The 13,593-nt window shown below is 46.4% G+C and overlaps 1 protein-coding gene across 3 annotated transcripts in view; it reads left to right on the forward strand.

Annotated features, from left to right (window-relative positions):
• The window catches only part of adgrl1a (adhesion G protein-coupled receptor L1a), a 146,358-nt gene that overhangs the window by 98,018 nt on the left and 34,747 nt on the right, over nt 1-13,593 (forward strand). For 2 of the 3 annotated variants that reach the window (XM_019264986.2, XM_019264985.2), the window contains 3 exons: nt 2,603-2,816; nt 3,989-4,098; nt 10,474-10,488. In XM_019264986.2, the coding sequence (XP_019120531.1) occupies nt 2,603-2,816; nt 3,989-4,098; nt 10,474-10,488 (339 nt within the window). The remainder of the gene's footprint in view (nt 1-2,602; nt 2,817-3,988; nt 4,099-10,473; nt 10,489-13,593) is intronic. The other variant, XM_019264987.2, reaches the window with a different exon arrangement.

The raw sequence follows: 13,593 nt of genomic DNA on the forward strand, positions 1-13,593 counted from the left end.
TAATGGCTGTGCTCAATTATAGCTAAATATATACTGTAGCAGCCGGGCCTAAAAAGAAATACCTGAAAAAGATAAGGTCACATTCTGTGGAAATTGAGCTGACAATTTTTTATACTAATTTTACATAGTTGTGATTCAATAGAACCTTTACTACAAAACGCATCTGTTTTGATTAGAGTTAGCTCAGCTTGACGAAATAACCACATGTCACTATCTTGTCAGTGAGCTACAGGTAATATACGGGATGTAACAGTGATGGTAACAAGCTGAAATTATACCCAAACTGATTAGCATATGTAGCAGCAATGAAATGGCCCATTATCGATCAAAACAGTGCAGAAATGATCTGTATTTTTCCAGTACTGTTGAAACAGCTGAGTTTCACTAACTCAATCAACAGCCAAGAAATTAATTCAACTGCTTCTTGAGATGTTTTGTCCAAGAGCTGAGCCCTTCCACTATAGTTATTTGTATCAGCGCTCAGTGGCATGGCAGCAAATGGCCCTGAATAGTCAGAAATATTTACCATATAAAGTGAGTATGTAAATTATGTATATTGTATAAAATTCATGTTGTATACCCCTCTCATAGGGGCTATTGTTCCTCCAGTGTTGGTCCACAGTGTAAGTGGACTGAGTGTGATCACTCCTGGTGGTCGCTGTGTACTTACACCACAGGATAGTTAAGAGAACAAGGCCACACACTGACACTATGCATTGTAATCCCACTGTGACACCAGGACACCACTCTATATGTGTATGCATGCGTACGAGTATGTGTGTGCTTGACTCTGATTGTGCACATTCGTTTGCCCAGTATGCCTGTGTCTGTGCTAATTTGCTTGTGTGGGTTTTTGCATTTGTTGTGTGGATTTGTTTGACTGGCCTCGCCTGCTGTTTGCATCTCCGTGTGCTTTAATTAGTATGCGCTTTTGCATCTAGGCCTTTGTGATTTGGCACTGGCACTGCATGCTGGCGAGGCATAAAAGATTTGAAGTCTGTCTGTGCTAGTCATTCAGCCTTAATGGCGTTAGTTACACAACTGAACTCAAGTCCCCGCTGCATAAATGGGTGGCATTTAGAAATATGAGCAAGTCCGATGGCAGTGAATCATGTAGCGCATCGCTGCAGAGCATGTCTGGGATGACTGACATTGACATTGACCCAGATGGGCACTCCTCCTGAATGGACAGTGACTGAAACCTAAGCAGTGCTAGCTCAGTGTCAGGAAGGGAAAACAGCCCCGCTCTGTGGTTTTAACACTAACAGTAGTGGGAGAGAGGGGCTGACTCAGTGCCCTTGTCTGCTGCTGAGCCCGTCTGGCAGGGGGAAATGCTGTGCAGTAAGAGCCTCAGTTTATAAAGAACTTCAAAATTCCAGTCTGCTTAAGTGGCGCTACACTGCTCTTTTTTAGATTTGACAGTATGCCCACCATCAGCCTAGTATGTACCACCTCGTCCCTACTGAGATGCAGAGGAGAGCTCAGTCAAAGCCTTCTGCTTGTTCAGGACAGTGGAGAGCACCGACCAGTCGCTGATGCAGCTCCAACACTTCGGGTGTTATTTTCCCAAAAGAAGTTTTGTCAGTTCAGGACCATGGACAGCAGCTCTCACAGCCGCTGGCAGCTCCCAGCACAGAGAAGCTGTCCTTCAACGCAGCAGAGAACTTCACTGCCAGATCACTTACTCCGTCTCTACTTTTATTCTGTGCCTCCACCTGGGCTGTAAGGGAAGCTGGCAGCCATTTTGTTATTTTCTGTTTGTAAGGCTGAATGTGGAGGTAGTTGGAAAGGTATGCAGTTATGGATGGAGCTGGAGAGACAGCAAGTGTCTCTCAGTGCCTCTTTGCAGCCCTCTTTCATGCCTCTTAGCCTGGCTTAGTGATTAACCCTGTGTACCCAACTGTCCTTGCTGACCCTTCTCCACACATAACCCTGCTGCTGGCCACAGCAGTCAGTGACATGCTTCTCAGACAGCTGATTAACTGCAGTGGGTGTACAAATGGTGTACACATCAGAGGTGAAGATGTACACAAACTTTCTTTTTTTTTGTTGCTTGTTCTGATCTGCACAGCACCATTCCTGACCCTTTTATTCAGAGTGAATCCTAAGATGTTGCTCTGTCACCTCATTGAGGTGGAATAGACTAAAGGATGCTGAGAAGGGCACACAGTTCTTCTCTGGTGGGGATGAGTATGGTAAGCTGCTCCCTGGCTGTGTGTAGGAGTTTGTTAACATTTGAAACTCTCACAGTTTGTTTCACAAGTGGTGCAATATCTTAGTGGAAAAGCCGGTGTGCCTGCAAATCATTCATGCCCATATGTGATCTGTAATGTTCCAATGTGAAAACTGGATTGCCAGACTATGCATCAACGGCACTGAAATATTAGTACTGCGTTAAGGCAAGTCACTAATAGCTGATTTGTGTTTTTACGGGAGGACAATAGGAACCACTTTCACTCTCCTTGCTCTTGTCAAATACTACACATCATATTTACAATGTGGTTGAATAATAAAGTGCCTCCTAAAAGTATTAAGGTTCATTGAATTGTCAATAACATTGCCTCTCTCTCTCTCTCTCTCTCTCTCTCTCTTTCCACTCCAGCTCTGAGCCGGTCAATGATGCCCTTCGGCTTGATGCGCCGAGAGTTGGCATGTGAAGGCTACCCGATCGAGCTGCGCTGCCCTGGAAGTGACGTCATCATGATTGAGACGGCCAACTATGGCCGCACCGATGACAAGATCTGTGACGCAGATCCCTTCCAGATGGAGAATGTGCAGTGCTACCTGCCCGATGCCTTCAAGATAATGTCACAGAGGTAACTATTGATCTGTTTGGATCTTGTGTATGTGTTTGTACAGACTCAGAGCCGGTTATTGGCTGAAGAAACAAGATATTATTTCACAACATGATTCAACCAGAATTTCCAGCTTTTTCTCCTGAGGTGTTGATATCTTGTGTGAAATACTGAAGTCAGCATCCTTGTCCTGTGCAGAACACAACTGCATCTTGCCCGAGACGTGCATGTGTATGGTGTGTACACGTGTGTGTGTTTAGTTGCACATACATGCGTGAATGTGTGTATATGAATGTGTATATTTTAAATTGTTGCAAGAGTGTTTGTGGGGCTTCCTACAGCTGCTCTCTGTGTTTGTGCTCAGCATCTGCTTCCTCTGAGCTCAGATCAATGGAAGCCCTCTCCCAGCTATCCATCACGCATGTAATGGAGGCACAGGGTGCTAGCTTGGGGAGAGAGCGAGGGAGGGAGGGAAGTGGCAGTGGTAGAGGAGAGAATTGAGAGGATAAAGAAAGGAGAGAGACAGGTAGAAATGATGCGATGATAGAGTGAGTTCAGCATAGATTTGAGATATGAAGGGAATGAGAGAAAGCACAAGGGAGAAGTGCTAAAAGCTGGATCGAGAAGGATCATGTGTATGTGAATACATGTGTGTATCTTTTCGTGTGTGTGTGTGTAATTCTCGGGGTGTGCAAACGTGAGAATGCATGCAGCGACGCGGTTTAGATGTAGGTATTATGTGCATATGAATGTTTTCCCTGTGCGTGTGGTGTAGAGTATTTGCCTTAGCCCCCCTCGTCCTTCCCTGTTCTCTCACCTCTAATTGCTCCCACTCACAATCCCCCAGGAGAGGAGCCTCTTACGTCACTCGCCCTCTCTCTGCCTCTTCTCTCCCTCCTTCCTTCTCTCTTCTATCCTTCATCCCACTTCTTTTCCCCCCTCCCTCCTTCTTCTCCTCCTCTCTGTTTCCCACCTCCCCTTGGGTGCAGCTGTCACATGATCTAGTCTAGTGTGAAATTACTCCCTTCCCTACCGTTCTTTCTGTCTTTCAGAGCCTGAAGATGTTTTTTTTTTTTTTTTTGGTATCCACTCTTCTTTGTCTTCCTTACAATGGCACTCATCATTTTTTACCACTTACTTCCTCTCTTCTCTCTCTTTTCTCCCTTCCTTTCCCTGTCTGTCTTCTCTTGCAGGTGTAATAACCGCACACAGTGTGTTGTGGTAGCTGGGTCTGACGTGTTCCCAGACCCCTGTCCAGGGACCTACAAGTACTTGGAGATCCAGTACGAGTGTGTCCCATACAGTGAGTACTGAGACCCTGTCAACCCCTCCCACCTCCCCGATCCCCTCACCCCATTCACTGTCCCTCCCATCCCTTCCCTTACCCCTCCACCCGAACCTCCTACCCCCTCTTCAACCCCTCAGAAACCCTCGACAAATGACATCTGCACACATGCTCTCTCTGCCTTTTTTTTTTTTCAACACAAGCAAAACAAAAACAGACAGTCATCCTCACCTGCTTTCTCTCTCCCTGTCTCTCTTTTCTGTCTCTCTTGTACACTCAACACTGCACAGACACACACATGTACGCACTCACACAGAGCACTAAACCTTTTTTCTTCATCGACAGAGTGACGCACCAGTAACTGAGAGGGATTTTCACATGGGGGAAGGTGCTCCACAAATACAGGGTCCGATAAGCACTTCATGCACACCCACTGCAAACATGGGGTCAGCCCTTATTGGCGATCACAGCGGTGTAACACACACCGCCCTACACTCACACACTGATTGACCCAGGGGCATGCCACTGCCTTTATCTGGTGCCAAACACCTTTGCTATCCCTCTGATTTCCAATAAAAATTAAAATTGGGCGCAGTGAGATTGGGAAGCAGGGGGCGTTGTGTGTCTGCCGCACCTCACAATAGGAATGTTAACACAAACAGCAAAGGGCTTATTTTAGACCACATGACCTGGAGCGCCACACGTTTTAATGTCCCCATGGTAACGGCTGACTTCCTCACGGCACTGCTCAAAGCTCCGTGGCAGGTGTGACATACACACCCGCCTGCAGAAACACACACACACACACACACACACACGTACACATACAAGTCTACTTCACACTCTCGAAAGGGGAACACACAGTTGCTCTCTTTCTCCTCTGAGCAAGCATGTACACACAAACAAGAGCACACTCACACAGCCAAAAGAGCAGACACAGAAAGGATTATGTGGTGTTGTGTTGATCCTCGTTCATGTGAAAATCTCCGCTCGGTCTCCCCTCTTCCCCCTCATGTATTATTACTCTCAGCATTGATCCCTTCACTGTGCAGGAATACCTGGCTGGAGGGGAGGAGCAGTCGCGCTCCCCTCCACCAGGCAGAAGCAGAAATTGGGTGCAGGAAGGGGTGGAAGAGCAATTGAGGGTGGTGGGAAAGGGGGTGCAGGAGGTTTTTGGTTGATCAGGGTGGGCATATGGGGTGATTCTCTCTGCTTTTTCCACAGGCACAGATGTTGTGGTGAGCCACAGGTACGAGTCGACGCCAAGCCCCTAACCTCTTTTGCCCTCTTCTTATTCTCCTCCCTCTTTCTTCTCATCTCTTCTCTCTGAGGTCTCTCACTCATCGCTCATTTGCTGATGATCTCTCACAGTCAGTATCACCTTTTTTTTTTCATGTCTCTTAGCTCCTCTCTTCCTGCATTCTGCTTTTCTTTCTTCCACCTCCAATCTTTAAGTCTTTAATCTTCATTCCTCGCCTCATTTCTCTCATTCTTCTTCTATTTTTACTCTCTGTCCATCAATCTGTCACAGTATCTTATCATCTATCTCCTATCTCTATCGCTCTCTTCTGCTGTCTCTGTTGTTTTTTTCTTTTACAGGTGGGACCCATATTCAAATATCCAACCATCCAACTCTGACAGAGAGGCTCGGTGAAACTCAGGGACTTTCAAGCACCTCTTTCAGTCTTTGCCCTTGCTCTGCTCAGTGCTTTTGTGCCCTCGGTTTCCTTTTTGAGTGACTTTGTTGGGTCAGGTTGCAGCCACGGTTACAGATAAGAAGAGGTAGGCTGAGTTTCTTGCCATTGGGGATTATTCTCTGGTGTGAAGCTTTCCTTCACAGCCTTCCAAGTGGCAACAAGTGTTCTGCTCGATTCTCCTCTGCCCTCTGTTCACCTGTCTTTCGGTCGATGTTAACTACGGTCAGATTGACCCTCTCCAGGCGTGTGACTTTGTTTGTTAGTCCTCTGGTAGTTCTCTGCTGTAGCTTTGTGTCCTGTATTGTGTTGTCCATAGAGGGCAATGTTAGCATTGCTCAGTTGTACCTGCCTCCTTCTCCTCATGTATTCTAACCTTGTTTTTGTACCTCTGACTGCACAAGGGAGCTTGTTCTCTCTCCTCTGTGCAATCAAAAGGATGATTAAATAGCTGCTGACTTGCATTTTTCTTCCCTGTGTTTGAAAAAAAAAAAAAACTTTGTTGATTGTGTCTGAAGTATGGCACGGCTTAGAAAATTGGAAGCTGATCCCTCTATGATGAAAAGTCCCACCTGTCTGAGGTGACAAAGAAGAGCCAATTACCCCATGTCCTCTGCCACTCTTCTCCGCTGTAGAAACAAATATGCACACACGCTCATATGCGCATAACTCATACTGCAGGCTGCTGTATGTGTTTGTGCTCATCTGACAAAGTAAATACAACCTGACACATTCAGACTCAGAGCTGGAACTGTTCATCCCAAAACCTAGTCACCGTCGCACCACATGCCACTCAACTCGGCCACTTTTAATTACCAGGAGAGGGGGCGCGTCGCTCTCTTCAGTTCTGCCTCAGCAGAGATTTGTCAAGATTAATTGAATTTGCTGCTGCTAATCGCTCTGGTAATGCCCCATCGTTCACGTCTGGCTGGGCACTCCGGCATCATCCAAGGCTGACGCATGTTTTTCGTCGGTTGTCTCGGCAAAAAAGGTGAACAATAGAGAGATGACATGTAAAGGTTGTGTGTCATAGCAGCTGAGATGGTGTGCAGCCATGTTGATGGCTGAGTGTGATGTTTGCGTCCTCTATGTGTGTGTCACACAGGTGCCATGTTACCAGTCACCTGAAACGGTGAGGTGACAGCTAGAGCTGAGCTGACACGCACACACACACACCTCTGTCGGCTGGGCTCAAACAAGGGTCCGGAACGTGCGTGTGTGTTTCTGCGCGTGGGATTGTCTTGGCAAAATACAACATCCGCCAACAAGTCAAATCATATCTCATCGAGCCAAAAAAGCCCTGCGAGGCCTCCCTGCCACATTGCATTGTTTTTGCCAACCGGAACAGAGCAAGACAAAACGGCTCAACTGAACTCTCATTTTGCACTGTCACAGCCTGCTCTAGACTGCTGGTTTCCATTAAGACATCACAGATCCATGCACACAGCTGCAGCGTGTATTTACTGCAGTGGAAACCTTACACTGCAGTCTTAACACAGATGTACACTGAGTCAAAGTAAATCTACCCTCTGAGAGAACTCTACCTGTCCCCCCTCCTCCTCCAGGACACAGTGCTACATCATTCTTGACTCCTAATGCTCTCTGTTTGGGCCAACCATGGTAGACATGCCAGAGCCATTAGACTTAGTGTTGTGTCTCTGCTATTTCATCAGCTGTGATTTATCTTGTTAATATGCACACTGCAGGTAGCTGAGGAACCGGCTTTAAAAGCGCCTACTCAGGCTGTACAGTATAGAGATTCTGCAGAGCTTCTTAGGTAACTCCATATTCTGCACCTTATATTTTTATTTTGTGGCTCTGCCACTGTTTCACTTTATAAAATTGATTCTTCCCTGCAAATGTATTCAGCAGTGCCTATTCATTATGAGACATTGCATTTTGGACACAAAGCCACTGGAAATGATAGTTGACTTGTTGGGAAAGAGTTTGTCAGAAGAAGGAATAATGGCATTGTAATATGACAAGTTTTCAGTGGAGGTGAGGAAACACTTTCATGTAGCCGAAAATGAATTTCTATTAATATGTATTGAGCCGCCATTAGACGTGCAGCTCATAAATGTTTGGCGAATGAGCAGCAGAAGGCTTTGCTCAGGCCGTAGAAAGGGACGACTCTTTACCGTCAAAAAATGTAAAGCAGAGGAGAAAAGAAGAAAACAGAGAGCGGAGAGGACGGAAGAAGCTGGAGAGGACACACTATCTCTCAGCACTGTGAAAGAGACAAAGGAGATGTCCTGCAGTACTCCAACAAAGCGCGTGTGTGTGTGTGTATTTGAGAATGTGTGTTTCTAGCTGTACTCATTAGTGTGGGAGTAATTGATAGGGTTGTAGAGAGCGCTGAGCAGAGTGATTAAAGGGAGAGAGGGCAGTGGCTTATTTCTCAAAAGGGCCCTGAAAGAGAAATGCTGAATGAATCAGACAAACAACCAAGGTGGCCTTAAACTAACCTCCTGCTCGCTGTGAGGACAGTTTGATGAGTTTCTGTCTCTTTTCTCTGTGTGTGTGTATGTGTGATGATCTTGTGTGTGTCTGTGCTTCGTGTCTATTTTTCAGGACAACGAAGAGCAAAAAAAAAATGAAGTCGACAGAAGTCTTCCACCTACCCAATTCTTCTTTCTTTCTGCAGCACTGGAGACATTTTCTTTCTTTTTCTCTCTCTCTCTCTCTCTCTACATGCCACTGCCACACAAATCATTTCCCTCCTTCTTAGGAAACACACACATCGGTCCATTTATAACATTGAATTAGTATACAGTCTTTTTAGGACTGCAACCTCACACTTGCATGCAGCAAGACAGTAGATGCATCTATGAAATCAGTTTGAGCCTTGCTGAACTCTGTCCCCATGCATCCCCCCCTGCAGTTGTTTCAGTGAAGATGAAAGCTCTGGATGCTCACCGGCCAGTCTCTCCCTCCCCTAACCTTGGAGCTAATGATTGCACTCACAGTTGGTGGTGGGGATGTAACACTTTCTTGCCCCCTGCCCCAGCATCACAGGACTAGCATTCATAGCTTTGCCATGTTTACCCCTCTAGGCTGAAAAAGGCTACCATTCCCCAGGTCTGCATGGAGGTTGTTTGTCCAGTTTGATCTTGGCATAAGATGATAAATGATCAGTGTTGCTGCTGATACTGATGCTGCCTCTGCTGTACCGCTGCCAAGATGCAAGGCCATCCCCTACACAGATCAGGCTACTGCTAATGCTCCCTTTTTCCTTTTTATTTTGCTCACTATTTGTCTCTTTATGTCTCTCTCTCTCTCTCTCTCTCTCTCTCTCTCTCTCGCTCTCTCTCACCTTTCTTCTTATTTTACGGGCAACCCTGTGAGGTGTCGTGACAATTTCATAGAGTTCTCCAGGGACGACAACAGACTTCCTAGGACACATACACAATAATCACGCTCGCAGTGGAGATCCACCAGCCATGTGCCTTTTGACACGTCCCTACCCGAGAGACACGACGATTAACTCGCACACCACTTTAGCGTCAGCAAACGCGGAGGAAAGGCGTGCGCTTGTAATGTGAAAGGCGGAGCTGAGATCCTTGCGAGCTTCTCCTTAAATCTCCAGCTGCTCACAGACCTCCCCAGACGCAGAGAAACAAGCCGGTACCAAACAGCGTCATGGATGTCGAGGGAGCCACGCCTTACCTGTTCGTGTCAGCTGAGGCCTTAGTGTGACTCAACACACCAACCTATTGATTTGTGTGTGATGAGCCCTCTGTAGACATTTCTCTCATCTCTCTTTTGTTTCTACCCCCCCCCACACCGACCGTGTCTTCTCTCTGTGTTTCTGAGGCGTTCCACTCTGTCAAGCCCTCCCTTTCCCCTGTTGTTTGTTCTCTTTTTCTTTGATGAGCCAGCCTCGGCCAGGCGAGCCGGCAGCTCCCCATTGATTGGACGGTCGATGGGTTGAGTGTTTTTGCTGGCTTCTATAGCGAGCATCCTGACTCTGTAAATTGAGCAAAGCCAAAAGCACCGCTTTCTTTAGATCAAGGGACTGCTCTAATGTCAACATAGACTGTACTTGGAGAGAGAGGCGGAGAGAGAGGGATTCAGCGATCCTCCCGCCAAAAAACTAGCCACAGATAAAGACATCTTCATCGCCACCTTTCCATCTACCATCCCTCTATCTCTTTCTCTACCTTTTTCACTGTTTACTTTCACAGGTGAAGAGGACTTCAAGTGCAAAGATGCTCCCCCTTGGTGTCTCTTTCCAACAGGTTCCTGGAGCTGCACCTTGGGGCGTAAGGGGAAAGTGGGAGGTAGCAAGGAGGGGATGAGGCAATAAGAGGGGTGGAGGTGGGGTCGAGAGTGTGTGGTTGGGGGTGGATTGTGTTGTTGGGGGATTATTGATAAAGCTGAAATGAAATGGAAATGGATTTAAACCCAGGTCAGGCCATTTTCCCCTCCTCATTTTCCATTTGAGCCATCCTTTCTCTGAGTAGCCAACCATAACACAGACAGATAACTTGCTTTAAAAAAGAGAGAGCGAGAGAAAGGACAGCATTTTATTTAATCTCAATTTTCTCTTTTTTCCTGCACTTGTTTTTCTTTCGTTCTCTTTACTTTCCCTCTCTCTCTTTCTTTCTCTCTCTCTCTCTCCCCCTCTTTCTCTCACCTTTACTGTCTTTCTCTTTATCTTTCTATCTCCTTCTTTCTCCTTTTTCCGATGCTTGAATAGAAGTGGATCAAAAAGGTAATGACCACAATGAACATAACAACCACAGCTCGCCCCTTCCTCCCTTCTCCTCCTCCCTTGTCTCCCTTCCTCCCCCCATATCCTCTCCTAACCCAGCACCTTGTGTAGTGGTCATGTTTGATGTTGATATCCCTCCCTTTTCTTTCTCAATCTCTAATCGCCTCCTCTGCCTTTCTCTTTCTATCTCTCTTTGAACTATAACCAAAACTCTAAAATCCTTCTAGATTTCCTCCTTGGTTCTGATGACACCAGCCTGACCTGCACGCACGCACACACACTCACACACACACACACACACACACACATACTGTACACACACACACAAATCTTGGCATCATGGGAGGTCAGTCCAGTATCTATGAGAGATAAACGAAAGATTAACTTCATTCCTTTCCTGTATGAAGTAGCACATCTAAGCCTAAACTTGCAGACGACATACATTCATATCACCTCATGGACGGCAAATCTCTCCTATTTTTTCCATCCTTTGCAAAAAACTTCTTCTTCTTCACACTGCTACATCACATACACCTGACAGTTCACGTTTCATTACATTTCTTAAGTATTTCTCCGCTCATTTTTGCCACTGCGATTTATTTGTCCCTCCAGATCTAAGAAAAAAAAATCTCCTCTGTCTCTTTACGTTACTCAGCTGCTCCTTTTCTCCGTACTATATCTCTTCCCCTGTTTTTTTAGTTTGTTGTTGCTGTAATCTCGAAGCAAAACATTGTGTTAAGATAACGCAGTAACTGGCCAACGTTGCTCTCAGTATCATTTTTACAGTATGCCATTTCCAGGTGTTTCAGTGTCTTTCATTCCTGTCTTCAATCACACTTCCATTTAACTCCTTTTCTCTCACTGTCCCCTTACTTATCTCTGTTTATTTTTCTCTGTTGTGTTTTTCATCCTCCCTTTCTCTTTCTCTTGCCTTTCTCTGATTGGTTTATCTCTCAGATCACATCTGGCCATCACAAGCAGCTGCAGGCTCTTTTCGAGCGTCTCGTACACTTCTCTACCTTCTATTCTCTCCCTCTGTCCCTCTCTTTCTACGGTTTGTCACTGCCATGCACATTTATCGCACATGCACTGTGAACTTGTGCCCCCTTATACCCGTCTACATCAGTCAATCCCTCCTGGTTCCTTATGTGTTCAGTGAGGCTCCGGAGGGGGAGGAGAGAAGAGGGGATGGGGATGAGGGTGGGAGGTGTATCCCCAGTAGTGAGTGCTTCTCCAGCTTCTTGTAATGGCCTCTCTGAGGCAGGGCCTCGCCACGGGCACTCTTAAAGAGCCCCAATCAGCGTGGTCAGGCACCTCAATCACTAGCCTCTTAAAGAGGAGAGATAGACCTGATCTGTACCCAAGGTCATAGTAAGAGTAGTGGCCATCAGTGTCAGCTTCCCAACGAGCCTTAACTCCTTCTCTCAGGTCCCCACCCTCCTCAACTCTCTCTGAGCCCCCATACTCACATCTGTCTCGGCCTCAGCCATTTCCCTGTCTGACCCCATGGCTGGATCCATATGTTGAAGGAATTAGCTCCTATAGAGGTTGCCATTAACTGGTTTATGGACCCCTTTGTCTGTTGTCATGTCCATGGCTTTTCATTAACATGGATCATTGTCTCACATTTTTCTCCCACCGCAAGCAGCCATTTTATCTCGCTCTCCCTGCTTGCGGTGGAATAGCAAGCTACAAAACCAGCCTCCTCCTCCTCTTCCTTCTGCTTTCTCCTCGCCCAACTGGTTATTTTTATTTACTACTCTTCCTCCCACTAACACCAACATGAATACCCCTTTCCTCTGTCTGCACCCCTGCCCTTACCCACCTTAATCCATCCCTCCACTGCTGCTAAACACACTTCCTTTCTCTGTTTATGGCTGTATTAACATTCCAGACTTGTGTCTGCCAAATGAATCCTCACTGACTGATCAGCTGATTGACCGATTTGGATTGGGATGACGTGCACCATGCAGTGATGATGTCACATGCTGGAGATCCTGTTCAATGAATGTCCAACTCTCTTTCAACCTACCTACTGTTATTTTAAGACTATGCCAGCCGCCTGACCTTCTTCCCTACTACTCCCTCCCTTTTCTCACCCATTTTCGCTGACAATCTACACACATCTTGAGTACACTACCCACATCATTACAGTATTAACTTTATCACCGCTGACACGATCAAACAAGTGTCCATCATATTTTTCTAACCTCCGGTTTGCTTCTAAAGGAAAAGAGGCAATAAAGGAAGCAGTGTTTAGACTGCTGTGAACAATCCTGGTGTTTCCATGGAGGGAGGGGTGGGGGAGCATGCAAGGACAGATCCATTGCTCACACAAATTGCTCTCTACCTGTGATTTGGAAAAGTGAGAGGGAATGGGGGAAAAAACTACTGCATAGTGTGACAGAAAAACACACACAAAAAAAAAAATGGCTGCAAATGGAGAAAGAGGAGAGTGTAGGGAGAGCGGTCGCTATAGAGACGATGAGTCAGGCAGGATCGTCTCATTAGGAATGACCCACCACACACGAGCACAGTCATGTGACCGAGTGCAGTGCAGACACCCTATTCAGTGGCACAGGGAGATAGGGAAGAGTGTGGGGATCGACTGTACATGCAGAAGTCATACATTGTTAGAGCCAAAGAACAGAGAGTTCAGTGAGTGAGGCAGGTGGTCATGAATATAAATCACAGCTGCTGGTTTCAGGATCTTTATGGAGAGACAGCACCTCTGGGAGGCCTGATCCAAAACAGAAGGGAGGAGAGAGGATAGGTTAGGCTAATGTTACAGCCATGCGAGTTCACTGTTATCCAACTTCTCAAGCGTCAGTCAGTATAGGGTATGCATCTCTGCTGTCTACTGTATCACAGCCTGTAGCCTCTGCAGCCATGTCCCAACCAACGTTCCTGTCACTCAGTGTCAGCTCCACTCCAAGGCAGATAAGACTTAGCTTTCAATGGACACTATCTGAAACCATTGCCAGCTTTTGGTCTCAGTGAAGGGTATTCTCTGGGGTGAATGTTTGAGTAGATAAAGGTGCCAGCTTGACACCTGCCTCTTCCACTGTCTGGACAGTGTGTACTTGCGTGCATTGTCTGGGAGTT

Source organism: Larimichthys crocea, chromosome XII (genome assembly GCF_000972845.2).
Source record: "Larimichthys crocea isolate SSNF chromosome XII, L_crocea_2.0, whole genome shotgun sequence".
NCBI classification, from domain to species: domain Eukaryota; kingdom Metazoa; phylum Chordata; class Actinopteri; family Sciaenidae; genus Larimichthys; species Larimichthys crocea.